Below are 24,182 nucleotides of genomic sequence, written 5' to 3' on the forward strand. Positions count from 1 at the left end.
AACACATTGCTTCCTACTGTCCATTTATTATTTTTGAGTTCTACTTCTTTGTTCCTGAAATACATTCTTTAGAGTTCTTTCAACAAGGGGCTGTGAGTAGTAAACTCAGATTTTTTTTTGAATTTGATCTCATTCATGAATAACTGTCTAGCAGGGAACTGATCTCTACACTACTCTAAAAGACACTACTCCACTGAATTCTTAAATTACTACTGAAATACTTACTTCCTCCTCTTCTGAATCATCATCATCATCATCATCATCTTCTTCCACATCTTCACCAAGAGGTGGAGGTAAAGGACCAAGGATATCTTCCTCCATATGATTAACTGGTTCTTCTGCCATTTTAAGGGGTAAAGGGGGGCCAATTAACTCATCATCAGAAGATTCAGAACTTGCTTCACTTTCACTGCTGCTTGTATCCCTGAAAATATAGAAACAGAAACTCATTGCCTTTGCTGAAACAAAGAAAGTACTCTGGAGATAATACTGATTTCTCAGGAAACCCTGACTCTCCTTTTAACAACTGAGTTTTTTTAATGTTTTTAAATTTGTAATTCAAACATTGAATGTGTGACTCAAATATTATTTCACGTAAAGAAATTAAAAAACTTCTTTTATCTATCTTACCTAAATACAAAGTCAGAGACAAAAGCTCAGAGCAATTACATGTTAGAGGCCCATTAGATAATCCTCATTCATAAAGAGCCAGCAGAACAACTGGAATGTGGAAGAAAAACTACTAGATACTACACCATAAGAAAGAAAACTACTGAGATAACCAATGTTTCTATTCACTATATGTGAATACGATCACTGTTTGCCACAGGAGTAAATAAAGTCAGTCATGTAAGAAAGTTAATATTACTGTCAAAATGTTTCAATATATTTTCTGAAATACAAATTATTTCTCAGTGCTAATCCGAGTTTGCTGAGTTGCTAAAATGTTAAACGTATTGATAGCTTTGCTGGCTTGTAAAGATACCTTACCCTAGGGAGTATCATATTGATTCTCAACTGTTTTTCTACCCAACACACCTGAGGACTATTACACACTCTCATTAAAGTCTATATCAAACACCTTTATACATTCGGAAGCCACCACCATCCACCATCCCTCTACCTCCCACCCCATCCCAAAAGGTTGAGAACTGCATTTCTAATTATATCAATTAATCTATCAAATATTTTCAAATAATGAAGTATCTCTAGAATATAAGCTCAATGAAAGCAGAAATTTGTTGTGTTCATTGCTGTGGCTCTAGCACCTACATGATGCCTGACATGGGCAGTCAATATCTACTGAAGAAAAAAATGGGATTTTTCTTTTTATTTTCATCTAGGTTCAATATTAAAAGGAATACATACTCACATACATGTTATCCTTATACAAAGACAGGAGCTAGCAAACCTCCATAAAGAGAATTTCTATTTTTTTCAACAGTTAAGCTCAAGGTGCTCCAGCCCCACAAGCCTTCTTCATGACTGAACACTTGAAGCTTGGTTCAGCCTGAGGGTCTTTGCACTTGCAGTTCCCTCTGCTAAAACACTTGTCACATGGCCTCTTTCTCATCATTCAGTTCTCCTCAAATGTCACCTCCTCAAAGAGGCCTTCAGACACACACCCCTTTCTAAACTTTCAAACACATCCCCATCAGTCACCATTACCTTAATTACCTTACTTTGATGATCTTTATTATGTACATTGCTAAATTATATTGTTTAATTATTTAGTTGTTTGTAATCTGTTATCCATCCCCTCAAATGTCCCCACAGCAATATGAGCTGAGATCTCATCTGACTTGCTAAATGCTGTATCCCCAATTTCTAAAGCAGTGCCTAACTCCCAGAAGATGTTCAATAAATACTTGAATGACTGAATAAATCTGTATTAAACTATTCATGCTCCCAAATTTTCTCTCTTGTGATCAGATCACAAATTTCTGACTGTACTGGTTACAAGTCACAGACTTCCTTAATGCAAAACTAAGGCCACAGAGAGCTCTAAATTGAAATGTTAACCCTTAGCACTCATGCTTTAACCCAGTTAACTAGTTCAAAAATAATCATTGAACTGAGAACTAAACAGATCCATATAGATTTCATGGCTGATTATGCAGGCCTAATACCCACATGAAACCTGATAGAATGTATCAGCTTCTAATTCTGCTTCTGGCTTTTTGCTGCTAATGTGCACAAGCCAAAAAAATGAACCATTTTTAACATATTTTCAAAATCCTGAAAAACAAAGTCCATGAAATTATGTCCAAAAATGTCCTTGACTGAAAACAGTACATTCCACGTTTAAAATACGCCTTGATTCAATGTGGTACCCAAATATGAACCAGAGCCTGAGAAACAATATGTACTCGATGAGAAAACAGTTGAGTCAATCCTAACGTTTTCCTCGGCTGACTTTTTTTTCCACCTGACTTTTTAAGTGAGATTTTAGCTAGGCATTAAATAAGATGTATGGTTGTAAAATTTCATTAAATCCATAGGCAAAATTCATTGTTTCTGGTACTACTTTCTTAAAAGGAAGTGCGAATGTCTAAATGATTCCTACCTTACAAATCTGGAGTATATCAGTATTTCTTTACTATCCTACAGCTATTTTTCATAGGATAAATGACGTATTTCTTCTTGATTTCTGAATGATAACTTACACCCATATAATATTTCTTTAAGCAAATAAAAAGGGTAGTTTTAGATTACTGTCTTTCTCTAAGCCAAATTTTAACAACATTGTAGACGTTTTTTAAATTATCTGTATGCACTGTGAAACAGACTCTCAACATGCTACAAAGGAGAAAATCTAACATGAAACATACTTAAAATATATAGGACCAAATGAAATACAGCCAAGAGAGCAAAAGACCAATCCCAGAACTGAATTCAAATTATCATAATAAGTAACTTATATATAATAAGTGTGCATTTTAAAAAAACAGTGAAGAAAATTATCACCATATAATGAATGCTGAACATTCATAAAATAAAATAGAAAACTACTCTGGAATCACACCTTACGTTACACATTAGAATCACCAAGATGGGACTTCCCTGGTGGCATAGTGGTTAAGAATCTGCCTGCCAATGCAGGGGACACAGGTTTGAGCCCTGGTCCGGGAAGATCCCACATGCCGCAGAGCAACTAAGCCTGTGCACCACAACTACTGAGCCTGTGCTCTAGAGCCTGCAAGCCGCAACTACTGAAGCCCACGTGCCACAACTACTGCAGCCCACCCGCCTAGAGCCCGTGCTCCACAACAAGAGAAGCCACCGCAATGAGAAGCCCATGCACCGCAATGAAGAGTAGCCCCCGCTTGCCGCAGCTAGAGAAAGCCCGTGCGCAGCAAGACCCAATGCAGCCAAAAATAAATAAAATACATAAATTTATTTAAAAAAAAAAAGAATCACCCAGATGGGTCAAAAATAAAACAAAAACAAAAAAAGTTGGATCCCTACCTCACATCATATACATAATGAACTCAAAATGGATCAATAAGGGCTTCCCTGGTGGCGCAGTGGTTGAGAGTCTGCCTGCCGATGTGGGGGACACGGGCTCGTGCCCCGGTCTGGGTGGATCCCATGTGCCGCAGAGTAGCTGGGCCCGTAAGCCATGGCCACTGAGCCTGCGCGTCCGGAGCCTGTGCTCTGCAATGGGAGAGACCGCAGCAGTGTGAGGCCCGCGTACCGCAAAAAAAAAAAAATGGATCAATAAGCAAAATGTAAGAGCCAAAGCTTTGTTTTTTTAGAAGAAAACAGGAGAAATCTTCATGACCTATAATTTGGCAATGGTTTCTTAGATATGACATGAAAAACATGATCAACAAAAAGAAAAAATAGGTAAGTTGGACTTCACCAAAATTAAAAGCTTTCATGCATCAAAGGATATTAAGAAAGTAAAAAAAAATCTAAAGAATGAATAAAATATTTGCAAATCACATATCTGATGAGTTAATAACCAGAATGTATAAAGAATTCCTACAACATAACAACAGAAATACAAACAACACAATTTTAAAATGGGCAAAGGACTTGAATATGCATTTCTCAAAAGAAGATATACAAATGATCAATAAGCATATCAAAAAATGCTCAACATCATTAGACATTAGGGAAATGAAAATAAAAACTACAAGGAGGGACTTCCTTGGTGGTCCAGCGGTTAAGAATCTGTCTTCCAATGCAGGGGGCGTGGGTTCAATCCCTGGTCGGGGAACTAGGATCCCACATGCAGCAGGACAACTAAGCCCACTCACTGCACCTAGAGAGCCCACATGCCCCAACTACAGAGCCCATGTGCTCTGGAGCCCACATGCCACAACTAGAGAGAAGCCCGCATGCTGCAACGAAAGGTCCTGCAAGCAGCAACCAAGACCTGACACAGCCAAAAATAAATAAATATATTTAAAAAAAAAAAACTACAAGGAGATACCACTTCCCACCTACCGAGATGACTATAATAAAAACAAAACAAAACATGGAAAGTAACAAGTGATGGCAAGAACGTGGAGAAATTGGAACCCTCACACATTGCTGGTGGGAATGTAAAATGGCGCAGCCATGGTGGAAAACAGTTTGGCAGTTTTTCAAAAAGTTAAACATAAAATTACCATATGACCCAGAAATTTCACTCGTAGGCATATACCCAAAAGAATTAAAATCAAAGACTCAAACAGATACCTGTATGCCAGTGTTCACTGCACTCACAATACCCAAAAGATGGAAACCCAAGTGTTCATCAGTGAAAGATGGGGAATTACTGCTTAATGGCTAAAGTTTCTGTTTGGAGTGATAAAATTTTTGGAAATAGTGATGATGGCTGTACAACATTATAAACATTACTAATGCCTCTAAATTGTATAATTTAAATCGTTTAAAATGGAAATTCTTATGTTAAAAAAATTTTTACCCCAATTCAAAAAATCAAGACACCATAGTAAAAGAAAACATTTAGAAATACAGAGGTAAATTGAAGGAAAAAAATGCTAAAAGAAATTTAATCATTTCCTCTGGGAAGCCAGAATCATGAGCAGGGAGAAATGAGACTTTATAATGTTTGACTTTGTAATGTGTATACCCTACTTCGATAAAAATTTAAAAGATCAGTGGTTGCTAAGGGTTTGTGGGGAGGGAGGGATGAAGAGATGGAACACAGAGCATGGTGAAGGCAGTGAAACTACTCTGATTGATACCATAGTGGTGGATAAATGTCAATACAAATTTGTACAAATTGACAGAAGGTACAACATCAAAGAGTGAACGCTCATGTAAACTCTGGATTCTGAGTGATGAAGATGTGTCAGTGTAGGTTCACCAACTGTAACAAATATACCACTCTGGTGGGGGCTGTTGATAATGGAGGAGGCTATGCATGTACTGGGCCAGGTGATATATGGAAAACTCTCTGTACCTTCGGCTCAATTTTGTTGTGAACCTAAAACTGCTCTAAAAAACACTCTACTAAATTTTTTAAATTAAAAATAAAGGGGCTGGGGAAACTGATTATTCATATGGAGCAAAAAATAAAAATGAATAACATCTTTACATTATCCACAAAAAAATTAATCCTATGTTGATTTAAGACCTAAATATGGAAAACAAAACTTAAAAACTTTAGATAAAAATATAGAAAGTTATCTTTATGACCTCAGAGTAAGGACTCATTTCTTAAACAAAAGGCACACATCACAAAAGAAAAGGTTAAAATGAGAATATATTAACATTTGAAACTTATGTTTTAAAAAAATACCACTGAAAAACAAAAAAATAGTAATAGTAAACCACCAATTAAGGGGAGAACACAAGGAACCTGAGAGAAAATCTTGCAGAAGACATAGTTCTTACTATATCTTCAGAAGAAAAAATACATGACCAATAAACTTTTGAAATGATGATGTACAACCACACTGGTGATCATCAAAATGCAAATGAACACTATAAGGATACCACCTCACAACAATCAGATTGGCAAAAATAAAAATGTCTAACAGTAACAAGTGTTGATGAGGATGTGGAGCAACGGAAACTCTTACACTCTGCTGGTAAGTGGGTACAAACTCTTTAGAAAACAACTGACCCAAATCTAAAGATAAACGTGTACTGGGCTTCCCTGGTGGCGCAGTGGTTGAGAGTCCGCCTGCCAATGCAGGGGACATGGGTTCGTGCCCTAGTCCGGGAGGATCCCACATGCCGCAGAGCGGCTGGGCCCGTGAGCCATGGCCACTGAGCCTGCACGTCCGGAGCCTGTGCTCCACAAAGGGAGAGGCCACAACAGTGAGAGGCCCGCGTACCAAAACAAACAAACAAAAAAAAAAAAACAGAAAAAATAAATAAATAAATAAAGATAAACGTGTACTTACTCAAAGACCTAGCAAGTCTACTACTAGGTATATACTCTAAAGAAACTTTTGTACAGTAAAACAGAGGATAGCTATAAGGAGATCTCTAAAAGCATATTTTATAATAGTATAGAAAAACAGCAACCTAAATTGACTAGACAATGGATAAACTGTAGTATATTTCTAAGTGGAAAACTAAAATGCACTGAAAATGAAATGAACTATAGATTCACTTGTCAACATGAATGTGAAAAACCTCTTGTTGAATAAAAAAAGCAAATTGAAAAAATACATTCATTACAGCATTAATGACATCTATATAAAATAAGAAATCATACAAAACATGTATTTAGGAATACACTCATATATAATAAAATTATTAAAAAGAGGATGTAAAGATAAATACAGGGAAGGTTTCCCTTGTGGAGCAAAGGAGTAGGATTTCAAAGCACTGATAAAGCTCTACAACTGTCTCACATGCTGGGTGTTTGTTTCATTGTTCTCTTTACTTTAAATGAAGGATATCTAAAGTTTTATATGTATGACAAACTTCATAACAAAAATGTTTTGTCGAGCTTCCCTGGTGGCGCAGTGGTTGAGAGTCCGCCTGCCGATGCAGGGGACATGGGTTCGTGTCCCGGTCCGGGAAGATCCCACATGCTGCGGAGCAGCTGGGCCCGTGAGCCATGGCCGCTGAGCCTGCGCGTCTGGAGCCTGTGCTCCACAACGGGAGAGGCCACAACAGTGAGAGGCCCGCCTACCGCAAAAAAAAAAAAAATTTTTGTCTAATTAAGGGGAAAAATATCCCTAACCTTACAGTGTCCACAATCATATAAAAGAACACACTACAGAAACAGTACATGATAGTTTACAGCATAACATGCTAAGTGGCACACTAGACACTGGGGAGAAAGATTTTTAAATATGCAAAACAATATTATTTAAGTCTTAGGGAAACAGAGATACACAATAAACTTACAAAGAGATACATGGAAAAAATTCAAATTTAGAAGGTTGGTTACTTCCGACAAGAAGGGAAGGGGATGCGATTGAAGATAGTTCTCAGAAGTGTTCACTCCTAACAGCAAAAGTTTACTTCTTGTCTAGTAGGTATTGTACTTTATCACCGTTTTGAAAGTCTTAAATACTTCATAATAATTTCTCATTTAAACTCTTAAGGTAATTTTTATTAAATCTAGAAAAAAGAAAATAGCATAACAATCTCTTATGTGAGGAAAACTGATTGCCTAAGAGATATCTTAAATACATTAAAACAATATTATCAAACAGATGGGAAAATGAGAATAAGAAAAAATATCAAATCTAAAAAGTTTATTAACATACATATAAAATATGAGGTCAAAATTCAAATAAATGGAGAAGTAATCAGATTTATTCAAAAGGAGATATATCAAAATTACAAGAAAAAATGCATAGCTTCAAGGCAATTAGAATATGCAAAAATTAAACTTTAAGATGCTTCACTGAGGAAAATTTAACATTTTTCTCTGCCTGTATAATTTACTGTTACTTCTTTCCTAATATATGAGAGGGAATTATTTTTAAGCTACCTTAAGCATTTTGAAAGCCACTGGCAAAAGAGACTTTAAAAGTCCTTAACAACTGTGAATTTTCCTATTTTTTATTAAAAATGTGTTTTACAAAACTTCAAAAGAGAATTACCTTTAATTATGGTTTCTTTGCCCAAGGAAAAAGACACCATGTCCCTTCTCAGGACCAATAAAGACTGCTTCATACAGTGCCAATGCATAGTACTTGCGGTGATCAGCAAAAGAAGTTACCACTTCCTTTATATCTCTGGGAAAACTAAAATCTGACAGTATTTATTTGCTGATCTCTAGTTAGAACTGAAGGTCTTTAAAAAGAAAAAATGAGCTCCTTAGAACAAAATCACTATCTTTATCCTCTTTTTTTCTTTCTAACAGATAACTACCCAGTTTCACTAGCTATTGTAAAATTAAACACCTAAATGAGAGTGAAAGAAGTTATCTAATCATAGCTATAAACAATTCCTAGCCTGTTACATCCTTATGAATAGGGACCTGTCTTTTTTCTTTTTTAAAAACATTACTTATTTATTTTTATTTTTGGCTGTGTTGCGTCTTCATTGCTGCATGCGGGCTTTCTCTACTTGTGGCGAGCAGGGGCTACTCTTTGTTGTGGTACGCAGGCTTCTCACTGAAGTGGCTTCTCTTGTTGCGGAGCATGGGCTCTAGGTGCACGGGCTTCAGTAGTTGCAGCACGCGGGCTAAGCAGTTGCAGTGCACGGACTCTAGGGCACACATGCTTCAGAAGCTGTGGCTCATGGGCTCTAGAGCACAGGCTCAGTAGTTGTGGCGCACAAGCTTAGTTGCTCCATGGCACGTGGGATCTTCCCGGACCAGGGATCGAACCCGTGTCCCCTGCATTTGCAGGCGGATTCTTAACCACTGTGCCACCAGGGAAGTCCTAGGAACCTGTCTTAACTGTCTTTACTTCTTAGAATATAGAACTCTGCCTCGCCCATAGGTGAACTTAAAATATTTTCTTAAAAACAATGCATAGGCAAAAGGTCAGTCACCATTGTTTTGTTTGAATCCATTACCAATTCAGTCATTGACTTCAATGGCCTTGTAAAAGTTACTTGATTTCTAGATGTTTCCATGTGTTTCCTTAATATGAAAAATGTTAGAGGCACTAATTTACTAATGTTTTGAATAGTGGAAGCAAAAGTTGCAATATATTTAAGATAACTAACTAAGCACTCAGTTATAGCCAGACGGTGCCAACATTTCCCAGAACATGAGGCTCGTTCCCAGCACAAAATCACTGTTCCCTAAACTGGAGTTGTGGAATAAGACAATCACAGAACAATAAATTGAGTGAAAAGCTTTCTAGGAGCCATGGCAAAAAGAGCAATGGTGTTCCAAGTGTCTAATAAGAAAAAGCACTTAGGGAAGAGAGGAATTTTTTCGTCCTGGTGCTAAATTCAAGAAATAACTTATTGGATGCATACTAATATAGTAGAAAATATCTTTAGGGACTTCCCTGGTGGCGCAGTGGTTAGGAATCCGCCTGCCAATGCAGGGGACACGGGTTCGAGCCCTGGTCCGGGAAGATCCCATATGCCGTGGAGCAACTAAGCCCGTGCTCCACAACTACTGAGCCTGGCTCTAGAGCCCGCGAGCCACAACTACGGAAGCCCGCGTGCCTAGAGCCTGTGCTCCATAACAAGAGAAGCCACCACAATGAGAAGCCGGCGCACCGCAATGAGTAGCCCCTGCTCGCCGCAACTAGAGAAAGCTGGCACGCAGCAACAAAGACCCAACGCAGCCCGAAATAAATAAATTTTAAAATAAGAACATCTTTATTTACTACAAGTTGTAGTCCAAGATATTTTCTTTCTTTTTTTTTAATTTTATTTATTTATTTTATAGTAGTTTATTAGTTGTGGCGAGCGGGGGCTACTCGTTGCGGTGCGCCGGCTTCTCATTGCGGTGGCTTCCCTTGTTATGGAGCACGGGCTCTAGGCACGCGGGCTTCCGTAGTTGTGGCTCGCGGGCTCTAGAGCCCAGGCTCAGTAGTTGTGGAGCACGGGCTTAGTTGCTCCACGGCATATGGGATCTTCCCGGACCAGGGCTCGAACCCGTGTCCCCTGCACTGGCAGGCGGATTCCTAACCACTGCGCCACCAGGGAAGTCCCTAAAGATGTTATTAAAATGGCTATTTTTTTAAACGGACTTCAAATTTAATTTAGCTACAGTGAAATTATTTCACTAGTAACAAGACTCAATGTTTAAGCAGAAATAGCTTAAAGACTCCTATAATAGAGAAAGAAAATCTAGATAAAATATATCTGATATTAATATAGTCTCAGTTAAGCTTCTGACAGGCTATTCATCTGCCATGGATTATTCATTCAATGCCTTCTGAAACAGGGATAAGTAAACTTCCATTCTTTTGATCAACAAAATACTGTAATAAAGTTGTATTATTTTATTTTTCTTGATATATTATTCCTATCTTTATATTTGATATAGATGGTCCCCACTTACAATTTAGACTTAACGATTTTTCAACTCTACAATGGTGTGAAAGCAATACTCATTCAGTAGAAACCATACACTGAATTTTGAATTTTGATCTTTTCCAGGACTGGCAATAAACAGTACCAAACTCTCTCATGATGCTGGGCAGTGGCAGCAAGTCACAGCTCCCAGTCAGCCACACAATCATCAGGGTAAACAATCAGTACACCTACAACCATTCTGTACCCATACAACCATTCTGTTTTTTACTTTAGTATTGTATTTAATAAATTACTTGAGATAGCCAATACTTTATTATAAAATAGGCTTTGTGTTCTATGGCTTTGCCCAGATGTAGGCTAATATAAGTGTTCCGAGCATGTTTAAGGCAGACTAGGCTAAGCTTTGATATTCAGTAGGTGGTGTATTAAATGCATTTTCGACTTAACAATATTTGCAATTTATGATGGGTTTATCTGGACATAACCCCATCATAAGTCAAGAAGATCTGTAATTATAATCTCAACAGTAGTTCTGTAATTTTAATCACTAATGACAAAAGTAATGCTGGGTTTTGTTATATCAATAAAATTTATTCTCAATACCAATACTGCACGTTCTTTATCTCTGGACTTTAAAGTTAGTATTGCAGAAAAAACAGAATCAACAAAACTACTGAAATTTTTACAATTTTCAATTAATGGAATCATTTGTTTGTCAAAACCTTAGCAATAAGATAAATTTCCAAAAACACAACAGTAGTTTTTTGACATCTTAAATCATCCCAAAAATAAGAAACTAAAGGTAAATACTAAATGTTCCTCTTAGGAAAAAGGGTTTTTTTCCCTATCATATTGAAACCCAAAGACATTGTAAGACTGACAACTGATATAAAACCATAGACAATGCTAAACTGCATTTTTTGACTAATATAAAGAAAGGACACTCTACAGCAGGGGTTGGTAAAATTTGGCCCAGTGTTTGTTTTTTAAAGATTTACTGAACACAGATAAGCCCATTCATTTACGTGTCGTCTATGGCAGAATTGAGTAGTTGAGAAAGAGACCACATGGACCCCAATTCCTAAAATATTTACTATCTGTCCTTGACAGAAAAAGTTTGCTGACCCCTGCTTTTTACTAATATATACAAAGATACTAATATGCTTCAGAGACTAAATAGATGTTAAGGTTGCACTGGTATGAAAACGGAGAACCAGACTTGTAGTCCCATATAGATATCCCTTCCCTCCGCAAAGAGAAGTTATAGAAAAGACCAACCAACACTATTATGGAGAGATATTCTGCTCAACAGCCTAGACTGAGATACCAAAGAATGCACCTTCTGGGTGAACAAAAAATGCAATTACATAGTATAAGTGATATTTTGTGTATTTAGATATTTTATGTTTTTCTACTGTAAAAAGAGGAAATAGTGAAATCCACTGGTGAAATTTGCCATGAATAGTTTATGTAACCAATTTGATGATTTAAAATATATCTAAACAACATTAGAATTCTCATATTATCCACCTAGATTTGATATCTATATACCTATTTATATTGTTTAAAGTTCTTAGTAATTAAGTTACATAGTATTAAATTTCAATTTAAAGTAATTTTAATGGCTGCTTTCTCCTATAACTCGATAAACTTTATAATGTGCCTCTATTTATATTCTTTCTTATTATCTAGTTCCATAAAGGATCCTACCAAAAAAGGTTATGAATGCAGAGTCTGGGGAAAGGGACAAAAGATGTAAATGACAAAATAAACATGAAAAAAATAATAAACTTGTCAACATCTTTCCAACTTTACATAGTTATGCTCTGCAGTCAAAAGGCATAGATTTTTTTTTTTTTTTTTTTTTTTACGGTACACGGGCCTCTCACTGTCGTGGCCTCTCCCGTTGCAGGGCACAGGCTCCGGACAGGCAGGCCCAGCGGCCATGGCTCACGGGCCCAGCCGCTCCGCAGCATGTGGGATCCTCCCAGACCTGGGCACGAACCCACGTCCCCTTCATTGGCAGGCGGACTCTTAACCACTGCGCCACCAGGGAAGCCCAAAAGGCATAGATTTTAATACTTCATCTGGAACACTTCAGAAAAAGTCAATTGATTTACAATGTGACAGATGACTTTTTCCTGGTTCTAGACATACACAATTGCCTGAAATGGGAGAAATTATGCAAGCTTTTAGTATCAGGAACTTTGCCTAAATTGTGTTATGAACGCCTAGAAAAAGGTAGTTTAATAGCATTCTTTTGAGAAAGACAAGCACCTGGAAGATGATTTAGAGCAATCTCTGGCCACATTTGAGCCTGAAGATGTTGGTTCAAGATCTTCGCTTTGCCTTCTTAATTCTTTCTCTCTGTTCATTTCTTCCTCTTTTTCTCTTGCTTCTGAAAAGATTATAAAATTTTTTCGTTAGGCTTCAAAATTTGTTATTATTTAAAATGCTATAAATTAACATAGTCACAAAGATGTAACATAGACATGTTACCAGTAACAGCAAAAAAAATTATCAATCTAAATGCCCAACACTGAGAAAATAACTGAAGTTTACTGTGTATCAACATAATATGAAATACAGTCAATAAAAATAGTGATAGAAGAGAAATCCCTGGCAGTCCAGTGGTTAAGACTCAGTGCTTTCACTGCAGTGGCCTGAGTTCAATCCCTGGTCAGGGAACTAAGATCCTACAAGCCATGCAGCAGAGCCAAAAAAAAAAAAAAAAAAAAAATAGTAATGGAAAATGTACAAATCTGAGAAAATATAAACAGATATGCTAAGCAAAATTAACACGTGAACAGTATATGAACCATGACTATACTATGTAAAAAGATGTGGCAAGTGACCAGAAGAAAGCATTCAAAGGTAAGATTTTAGGTAATCTCACCTTCCACTTTTAACGTTTTAAACCAAAAATTCAGTACTTCATTCCTTTCTGAATTTCCCAAACTGGATTTTTGGTCAGAGACTTCCTACCAAAATTATGAGGAAAGTTGAATTACATTTAGTTTCCAGAGTTGTTTACCTTGGAAAGACAAAAAAATTTTATCCAAGGAAATCTAATCTTTCTCGTCTGATAATCTCACTCAACAACTGGGGCAGAAAGCACATAGGAAGGAAATTAATTATATGAATAAGACTTGTTCTCAATTGCCACCATCCTCAATAACCTGAGATAATCTTTAACATTTACTTCTTAAGTTAATAATGAAGAATAATACACCCAAAGTTGAGTAGTATCAAAGGGCACTTATTAATTGGAATGTTGTACTCTTTAGGTCTTTTGTTGCTAGGGTATAGAGGATGAGTAACAAGGAGATAGGCAGCAACTAGCGTCAACAACTAGCCTTTTGTTTCAAACATGGAAGATAAAATTCTCCAGGAAGAGGTAAGGCATAGCTCAGGTTAATTTTTTTGTGCTCTCCACTGGGCTGGGTTAGGAGTTAACAATTCGGCCCTCTGATGCTGGAGGAGGCTGAAAACAATAAGAGAAGGATAATGCCCAAATTTAAGAGTGAGCCTGCTGGGCTCCAACCTTCATCCTGCTTCTCCAGACATTCCCTCCATTCCCTCCAGGGTGAGGGGGGATTGGAGAGTGAAGCGGGGAAGGCCACACTTGAACTGTAGGCTCAGGTCTTAGGGGCAGTTCTGACCCTAATCAGGAAACGATACTAAGGCACACGTTACTAGCCACCTACACAACAGCCACTTCTCTCTTTCTCCTTGCCAAAACCACAGTTCTCCCTAGGTAAGAAGCAACACTGTGTTTCAGGAGCTGCTGGGCCCCTCCCTGCACAGGGGGGCTGAAGTTTGATTCCAAGTCAACCATAGTGCTCTTGCAATGGCTGTTTTTGCAAATGATGTGCCACACTAATACCGGCTAATAACATGTGAGGGGAAGTCAGCTGAAGGTACATTTGAGAAAGGTTTTCTTGCTCCTAAAAAGTGTTACACAAAAGTCTCCTTTCAGCCTGTGGAGGTGGTCACCTGCATGTAACAAAATTTAGCTGACAAAATTTTGAGACATGAGGACAGTCTGCTTAGGACAAGCCAACACTCTAAAGCTGGCAAAGCAGAAAAAAGGGGAAAAAACTTCATGTCCTTCATATCAGGACGCAGGAGACAGAACAGCCCCACTCCAGAGTTCTTGTCATAGTGCAATACTAAACCTTTCTTATTTAAGCAATTTTTTTATTAGGTCTTCTATGACTTCTTTGAAAGTAACCATTAGCATCTTAATATCAACCTTAATTTAACAAAAATAATAGCAACTAATATATGGAGCTTACTATGCTATGTAGTAGGCATTCTTTTAAGTATTTCCTGTAAATTAACTCCTTTACCGCAGATGTAGAGAATGGACTTGAGGATATGAGGGGAAAGGGTAAGTTGGGACGAAGTGAGAGAGTGGCATGGACTTATATATACTACCAAACGTAAAATAGCTAGCTAGTGGGAAGCAGCTGCATAGCACAGGGAGATCAGCTCGGTGCTCTGTGACCACCTAGAGTGGTGGTCTAGGGAGGGTGGGAGGGAGACGCAAGAGGGAGGAGATATGGGGATATATGTATATGTATGGCTGATTCACTTTGTTATAAAGCAGAAACTAACACACCATTGTAAAGCAATTATACTCCAATAAAGATGTTAAAAAAAATTAACTCCTTTAAGCTTCATAACAATCCCTGAAGTAGAAACTTTTTTTCTTCACCTTTATTGGAGTATAACTGGCAAATAAAACTGTGAGATATGTAAAGTGCACAATGTGATGATTTGGTACAAAAATACATTGTGATAGAATTCTCCCCATGGAGTCAATGAACACAACCATCACCCCACATATTTACCTTTTTTTGGGGGGGTGGTAATAACATTTAAGTTCTACTGTCCTAGCAAATTTCAATTATACAATACAGTTTAAGTAGATACTACTATCCTCCCTTTATAGTTGACAAATCCAAGGCAGAGAAGTAACAGAGCTATTAAGCCTCAAAGCAGTGAATTGAGGCTCCACAACTGTAACTTTCCTTGATGTGACCAGACTTTCTAGAGACTGTAAAATTATTCAACGACTACCACCTACCTTATAAAACAGTGAGCCTGCCTCTCTCTCCAATGGGCCATAAAGTACAGCCCTTTATTGCTTACTTGTCACCAGACTATCTGGAAACTATGACCCACCCACCTAACTAGAGTTCCTTCCCAGGGGATGAATACTCCAAACTATTTGCCCCATCCTGGTGAAGATCTAACTTTTTAATTTAAAATTTAACCTTTTTTTTAACAATAGTAAGGATTTTCTATTCAGAGAGGCTTCTGCTGTCACCTGCTGCTTCATAAAAGCAAGAAGAAGAAAAAAGAAAAGACATTTTTGAGGAAAAAAAATATTTTTTTTCCTCATTGTTGACTGAGGACAAACCAAAATGAAACATAATTCAATAAACTGTAGCTCCCGGACCAAGGGGATCATTTTCACATATTTTTACTGAACGTAGGACCAAGAACACTGTAAACACTGTAAAAATGCTCCATATGTTCCCTTAACAAAAGTGAATTAACCTATCCCCCATCACCTCATTTTATTCTTCCAAGTACCTCATTTTATTGTTAACTCTCTACTCTCAGATAGTTACCAATTTTGGATAGCCATTTCTGCAAAAGCACCCCAGATGTATGCAACTCTCATTTAGGTTAACAGCAAACTATCCAAGGACTTGCCTGGTGGCACAGCGGTTAAGAATCCGCCTGCCAATGCAGGGGACACAGGTTCGATCCCTGGTCCAGGAAGATCCCATTTGCTGTGGAGCAACTAAGCCCGGGTGCCACAACTACTGAGGCTGCGCTCTAGAGCCCACGCGCCCCAACTACTGAGCCCGCGTGCCACAACTACTGAAGCCTGTGCACCTAGGGTCCCTGCTCCACAACAAGAGAAGCCACAGCAATGAGAAGCTCCCACAATGCAACCAGAGAAAGCCTGTGTGCAGCAACCAAGACCCAATGCAGCCAAAACATATACTTAATTAATTTTTAAAAAGTAAAAGGTTAACAAAAAATTTGAAACGTTATTCCCTGACATTTTACATAACACATATTTTATTGAAGTTTTACAGTAACTCATCCTTTCTGTTAGAGCATTTAACAACCAAAATTTCACGTCCGTATACACAGACAATTAAACTTGCCATTAAAAGGGACCAAAGTTCTTATTTTCCTCAAGTCTGATGTCAAAGCCCAGGAGAAGATTCCAATACCAATCATTAAATAAAATATGCCCATATCAGAATTTGTTAACGTTTCTTTTAAGAAAAGTAAGTCAAACTTTGGATTCTTGTGTTTAGATCAGGGGTAGAAACAGCAGCCCATATCCAAGACTGTAACACTAGATCAAGAAAGTTCAACGCATTTAATTCATCCACAAATATCAATAGGAATACATGGTCTTGAGGTAATTTTTCAAAATTTTAAAAATGTAATAACTCTTTACTGGAATTCCTCTTAGGTGCTAAATGCATACATACTTCACTAAGAAAAATGACAGGAACTAAAAGTGATATTTATAACACTGCTGTTTAAAAAGTACTCTGCCCAACATCTTAATTCCTTCAAGAATCTTCTAAGAGAGATCTTATTATTATTGCCACCAAACTGATGGGGAAATTAAGGATCTGAAATTTGAAAATCCATCCAATGTCATTCATCTAGTGGAATGTGGGGTTAACCCTTAAACCTGCATCCTCCAACTCCAAATCCCAAACTCTTTACTATTCATCATGCCATTTAAAAACATTCTCCAAAGATGCAGGATTTATTTTTTTAAAGGCAGTATTGCAGTTTTAAATTCAATTCAATCTTCACAAATATATATTGAGAACCTATCTTGGAAGGCATGGTCCTGGGGACTATAAAACTTAGGTAGGAGAATAAGACAATCCCTATTCAAAGCATTTTGTATCACACACTGAAAGAGGTAAATACAAGAAAGTTATACTGTAACAGTGTAAGTGTTCACTAAAACATTTAAAAATTAAGTGTATAACACATTCGTGTATATGCTGCAGATAGCATATGTTTACATATTGTTTGATAATATTAAATTATTTAATATTTTTAGGTGTAGTATGAGTATTTTGGTTAAGATCTTTCCAAATCCTTATCTCTTAAAGACATACTAAAATATTTATGGGAAAGATAATGTACCTAGGATTTGTGTCAAAGTAATCTAAGAGGAGAAGTAAATGGAACTAACACTGGCCATGAACTGTTACAGTAGTTAAATCTGTGTGATAGGTATACGGGAGTTCATTACTATGTTACACTGAATGTAGAAATGAAAGTGTTTTTTAAAAAAATACATACTATATGTAGATAGCTGTCTTTTCACCACACATACACAACAAAAACTGTTATTCTTCCAAAAACCAAAAACATTTCATATCAAGTGCGCTTCCCAAATATGAGATATTACTGCTACATAATTTATCATTTTAAAACCAACAATGACAAGTGCTGGAATAACATTCACTTAAATTTTTCCAGGAGTCCTGTCTCTGGCTTCTAGCCCTTTCTGCTCTATCAGGTTACATCTATCCTTTCTCTAGTGTAAGAATGATCTGAATCAGATCTAAAGAAAGCAGTAGAGGAGTCAGTCTCCTTCTAAGACCCTGAGGTGGTATCTAGAATTGCTAACCACCTGGTATCAAAACACACAGTCTGGAAGTTAAGGCCTTCATTAAATGTCTGATACAACTTATTAATGCAGAGATTCAACAGCAGCAGCCACATTCACTGTTTGTCTCAATTTTCTATACTGTCTGGGTCAACGGTCAGTGGTGTACACAGCTCTGAGAGCCACCTCTCGCCCAGCCTTCCAAATACTGGTTCCGCTGTAAGCAGGAAAGAAAAAAATGAAATGAGAATCAGATAGAGGGGGGGAGAAGAGGTAATAAAGAAACCACTACTCTGATTCTTATAAATTAATTTTGAATCCTTGTTTGTTCATACCTCACACTACTAAAAGATTTTAGCTCTCAGACCTTCTTATCCTGTTTAGATGCAACTTTGATCGTGTTTAAAAAAACAAAGACAAAAAGGCGTCTGCTTCCAAAGGAACCAGCACATATGGTCTTTTAACAATTTTGAAATTTTTTTCAGTCTTATAATTTTATAACTGGTAGGACACTGGTGTAAGCTGGATACAGTATTTAATCCTATAAAAGAGCAAGTAACTGAACTTCTTACCCAGTGTTTTCCGACTTCTTTCCACTGCTGTTCTTCGAGTTTGTTCAAACATTGCTTCCAAATCAAATGTGCGAGCTTTTTTCCCTAAAACAGAAATAAGTAGCAGACTATGATTTTCCTGAACTAAGTTGGCCAAACTTTACGTACTAAATAAATACTTACTGACTGAACAATAACCACTTAAGTCTACCTAATTTATAGTAGGGCTACAAAATAACCATAAAATATCAATGAAGAAAGAGTTTACTTTCCAGGGAATTTTTAATTACAATCTCATCGCTAAATAACATTAACCAGCCAACTTTCCCATCCTCCTGTAATTCATCTAGACCCTACTCCTTGAAACTGAAACACTGGTGTGCTAGGCAGAATAGAGAATATTCATATCCTAATCCCTGAAACCTGAGAATACATTACATTACAGGGTAAAAGGGACACTGCAGATTAATTAAGGTTATGGACTTAAAAACTGGGAGATTATACTGGCCAGCCCAATCTAATCATAGGAGCCCTTACATGCAAAGATGCAGAATAGATATAGCAGAAGTCAGAGAGACCTGAAACTTGACAAGAGCTGCAGTTCCCTTGAAGATGAAGGGGGCAAGAAGACAAGTGATGCAGGTATCTAAAAGAGCTAAGAAACTCCCACCAGACAGCCAATAAGGAAATAAGGAAACCACAAGGAACTGACATTCTGACAACCTGAATCTGCTTGGAAACAATGCTGTATTTGCTTTTACTGACTTTTTTTTTTTAATAATAATACCTATTCTATGTTTGTTTGCCAGAATATGATAAAAATGGCTTTCTTACACACTACTGACTTTGTTATAAACTGAAACCACCTTTCTGAACAGCATTATGACAATATATATCAAGAAGCTTTAAAAGCTATATGCCCAATTTTTTGCTACTTTTTAATATCTGTATTTTTTATCAAAGTAGTCCCTCTTTTAGAAATCTACCCTATGGAAATATGAATAAAACTCCTTTTACAAAAGGAGATAAAGGAGTTATTTATAAAAATGTTTATTTTAGTATTACTGATAAAAGTTAGAAACTATGTGGGATAAAGTTAAAAATATTACAAATTATAGCATTTCTATCTACTATTCAACCATTAAAAATCATGTTTTGGAAAAGCATTTTATAATATGGGAAAATCCTCAAACTATTAAGAATTAAACAAATTCTATATAATTAAGAATATGAAACTGTACATATATACGATCTTACAACAGGAAAAACTGGAAAACAAACTAACTTTTAAGTCTTCATTTCTAGAACATGAAATTATGAATGATTTTACTTTCTTCCTTCTTATTTATTGGGTTCTTTATATTTTCCTGCTATTTACATGTGCTCCCTTTGAAATTGGGGAGAAAGCTATTTAAAAGAACTGAAACAAAAATAAGTACCAAAATACTACAGAAGTATACAGTACTTTTGTAGCCATGACCACCTAGAAGATAGTAAATATGTTTTGTGGCTCAAGACGTTACCAGAATAAATGAATGTATGAATGAACAAAAGAGAGACTGAAATGAAGATTCTGGAGTAGAAAAACTGGAATCAAAAAAGACTAACCTACAAGGAACTACTGTATAGCACAGGGAACTATACTCAATATTTTGTAATAACCTAAAAGGAAAAAGAATATACATATATAAGTGAATATATATAACTGAATCACTGTGCTGTACACCTAAAACTAACATGACATTATAAATCAACTGTAACTTAATAAAAGATTTACTATTATAACATCACCTAATGGCCCATTTGTTGCCAAAAGGGCCACCTTACTACAGACCACAGTCAGTGGTTAGCGCTCAGTCTCAGGACGCAATGAGACAACTCCCTCCATCAACCAACACCCTCCACCGCGTGGGTCACAAAGCAATCTTTCTTTCTCACTAGCCTTCTCATAAGTGTCACCTGAGCTGGTCCCAAGAGATAGGCAGGAGTCAGAAAACGGATGGGGAAGACTGTGTCTAAAAATTGCAAGATAAACACATTAGAGCTAAAGTAATGAGAACTTGGCACTGCGGAAGGGGTGGAACACAGGTGACACCTCGGGCCCCCCTCCCAACCTGCGGCTCTTAAAATCTCTGCAAAATGAAACGGGACCATGCCTAGGGCAGTCACTCACCGAACCCCGTGAAGCCCATGGTGACCGCCAGCTGCGGGTCCGGTCCTGATGCGTCTGAGCCTGTCACTGGGACAAGAGAAAAGAGAAAAGGCCTTGTTAGTGCGGAGCCCCCAGCGCCGTCGGCCCTGCCCGACCCACCCCGCCGGCGCTCGCCTCACTGAACCCACCGCCGCTGGGTCCAGGGCGCTCCATGGTCTGCCACCCGCCACAGAACCAGCAACACCCACAGCCCAAACAGCTGCTAAACAGTAGCAGCAAACCAGGCAGGAAGTATCGCCTCCGAGCGTCAGCCTCGCCGCCAAGGCCAAGAGCGGCGCCTTCCGCGAAGGGACAGAGGCCTCCTAAGCAGCGCCGCCCTAGCGGGCTGGCGGAGTATAAGCGCCACAGAAGCTGGCTTCAGATTGACACGGGAAGGGGAATATTAGCTGCAGTTTCTGTAACACTTTTTACTTTGTAAGACGCGTTTATCGGGACTTCTCTGGTGGTGCAGCGGTTAAGAATCCGTCTGCCTAACTCAGGGCACATCGGTTCGAGCCCTAGTCTGGGAAGACCCCCCCACATGCCGCAGAGCAACTAAGCCCTTATGCCACAGCTACTGAGCCTGCTCTGTAGAGTCCCCTGAGCCACAACTACTGAGTCCACACGCCACACGTACTGAAGCCCACATACCTACAGCCGTGCTCCAAAACAAGAGAAGCCACTGCAATGAGCAGACTGCGCCCTGCAACGAAGAGTAGTCCCCACTCGCTGCAACCAGAAAAAGTCCGCGCACAGCAACGAAGACCCAATGCAGCCAAAAAAAAAAAAAAAAGACGCGTTTACTGGCAAGGTGACACTTAATCCTCAGAATTCTGAAGATGGTTTCAAATTCCACGTCACAACTAACCATTAAGAGACTACCATTTGTTAAGTTTTGGTATGCTGTCAGAGAATATTCACAAGTGTCTAAAAAGGTTATTAAAATACTCCCTTTTCCAGCTACATAACTCTGTGAGGCCCCCTTTTCTTCCTGTACTTCAACTAAACAAGTAACAACAAGAGCTATGAAATCTGGTTATCTCTTATTTAGCCAAACATTTAACAGATCTGCAAAAATGTAAAATAACAGCATTCTTCTAATGGTTTAGTTTTAGATACTATGGCGATTTTTCATAAAATGTTATTTATATTAACGAGGACTAGGCTTATTCTTTTAAATAAGTTATTTTTTAAATTTCTCATTTTTATGAGATATTAGCAATTATTAACAAAAATAAACCTGTGAAATAAAATTCATATTTTGTCGCAAGACAAGAAAAATTCAAACACAAAAACATTTCTCTGCCTTTTGACCTCCTCTCTCCTCTCTACTGTGCATTGTGTATATGCATTTTGTATCAACCAAACCTCCTCCATCAGCAGAAATACCTGCTCAACCATAAAGAGCAACATTCTCCTAGCATCAACAAGACAACTCCCTAAAAAATAACGTTCCTTCTTGATCTTGAAAGTGGCCAAGATGATGGTTAGATCTGGATTGTGTAAACTGTCAGTAATACATCATTTAATGTACAGCCCTCTGTTTCGAAAAACTTGTATAACTGTGTTTTGACTTCTAATGAGCGGAACAGTCCTTAGAGCTTTCTGAGATGCTGTTTAGGGTTATAATCCTCAGCTTGGCACAAATAAAATTTTCCATTTCTTTTTTAGATCGACTGATTAACTTTTTATCAACAATCCACACAAAAACCAAACCTCTTTGGACTCCTTAATAATTTTTAAAGGTATCAAAAGTTTTAGAACCTTTATTCTTGAGATGTCTTCAGCAAAATTTTCACATAAAGGGCTGGATGGTAAATATCGGAGGCTTTGAGTCCACGTGGTCTGTGTACCAACTATTCAACTCAACAGTTGCAGCTGAAAAGCAGCCATTGCAATATGTAAATGAATGGAGGGTCTTGGACTTAGATCCTTGGAAATGCTTTGCTGTGTGCAGGACTATTAGACCAGTATTGTTAGATATCCAATTTGTAGAGTTGAAAACTTTCTATTGTACTTTTTTGTCTCAAATTAAAAACAAACCAACCCTGTGACAGACTGTCAGTTTTCAATCTGTAGTCTACCAAATAAAAGAAAACTGACAACTGGCAACCCCTCTGCCTATTTATCTACCAGTAATACAAACCTAATTTTTCTTGGTATACTTGCTATGAAGTCTTAAATTATATGTATAGATCTGTAATATCACAGTATTTTTAATATTCAGAAATTTAGTCAACCCTTTATTTGAGGCAGTAAAAAGTAATTCAAATAGCAAAAGACCAATTCAGAGCAATTCAGCTATTGATTTGCTAAACTATGAATATAATCGGATGTAACTTAGGTGAGACTCTAAATAAGGACTAATTCTAAGTATTCTAAATAAGGACTGCTCTTTGAAGACTACTGCTTTGTTTTAACCACTCCAGCTGCCTTCTGCATGAAATGAAGCCCATCCTGCCTCTCCTCACTCATTTCTCTTACCCTTTTACTGCAGTTAATACATACCCCATATACAAAATATGGTGATGCACTCTGTTTTTTTTTGCCTGTGTGTCCCTGCATAAAGCACCTTGAGAAGAGGAATGTTGTTTCAGTTTGATATTCCCTGCACAGGTACAATGTCTGACACAAATTCAGAATTCAGTTGCTGTAGAAGATGATATATCAGGTGGCCTACTCTATACCAGTCCCTCTACTATGCGCTGGGGATGAAGTAGTGAATTAGAACCACCTGCTTCCCCACTGAAATGGGAAATAAAGCAAGGCATCAGGTCCCTGTACGCTGTGAAGATTCCATAAACATAATTTTTCACAGTAACGTCACACAAAGTCAGATGGTAACGATACTGAAATAGAAAACCTGATGAATTTTAATTTACACCGAAGCCCATATTTCTAGTGAAATTTTGGTTTATATGTAAACTTTTTTTAACAAACAGCTACCAACTCCTAACCAACTCTCAGAAGACAAGTTATTTGCAGCACCAAATTGACACGCATACTCAAAATAGTTGCGGTTGCAGGTTTCCGATCCCCGAGGCACTCAGATCCAAGCGCGCGCTAAACCCACCAGAACCCGAGCAGCCTGCGCTGCCCCCGCACTAACCCGCTCACACTTACCCGGACCCCGCTCCCTCCTGCTCCCCACCCCTACCAACCCCGTCCCATCCCTCCCCTTCCCCAGTCCCTCCCCTTTCCCCTTCCTCCCGGCTTCCCTCCCTTCCTCCACTCCCACCACCGATTTCCCCCTCCCGCCCAGTACAACCAGCCTGCCCACTTCGAAGCACCTCCCGCTCACTAGCTCCACCCCCAACGTCCAGCCCCCTCTAACAGCTTCCTCTTCCCAGCGCCGAAAAGCTGGCTTCATATTCCCCACCCTATGAAC

At 38.0% G+C, this 24,182-nt stretch overlaps 1 protein-coding gene across 2 annotated transcripts in view; it reads right to left on the reverse strand.

Annotated features, from left to right (window-relative positions):
- The window catches only part of WDR70 (WD repeat domain 70), a 317,038-nt gene extending 295,965 nt beyond the window's left edge, over positions 1 to 21,073 (reverse strand). For both annotated transcript variants that reach the window (XM_027092676.1, XM_027092675.1), the window contains exons 1-5: positions 20,944 to 21,073; positions 20,777 to 20,842; positions 18,625 to 18,708; positions 12,655 to 12,775; positions 226 to 424 (exon numbers count right to left, since the gene is read on the reverse strand). In XM_027092676.1, coding sequence (XP_026948477.1) covers positions 226 to 424; positions 12,655 to 12,775; positions 18,625 to 18,708; positions 20,777 to 20,842; positions 20,944 to 20,968 — 495 coding nt within the window. In that variant the 5' untranslated portion in view covers positions 20,969 to 21,073. The remainder of the gene's footprint in view (positions 1 to 225; positions 425 to 12,654; positions 12,776 to 18,624; positions 18,709 to 20,776; positions 20,843 to 20,943) is intronic.
- Positions 21,074 to 24,182: the final 3,109 nt, after the last annotated feature.

This window comes from Aethalodelphis obliquidens, unplaced genomic scaffold (genome assembly GCF_003676395.1).
Source record: "Aethalodelphis obliquidens isolate GAN/ISIS:26980383/991018 unplaced genomic scaffold, ASM367639v1 scaffold80, whole genome shotgun sequence".
NCBI classification, from domain to species: domain Eukaryota; kingdom Metazoa; phylum Chordata; class Mammalia; order Artiodactyla; family Delphinidae; genus Aethalodelphis; species Aethalodelphis obliquidens.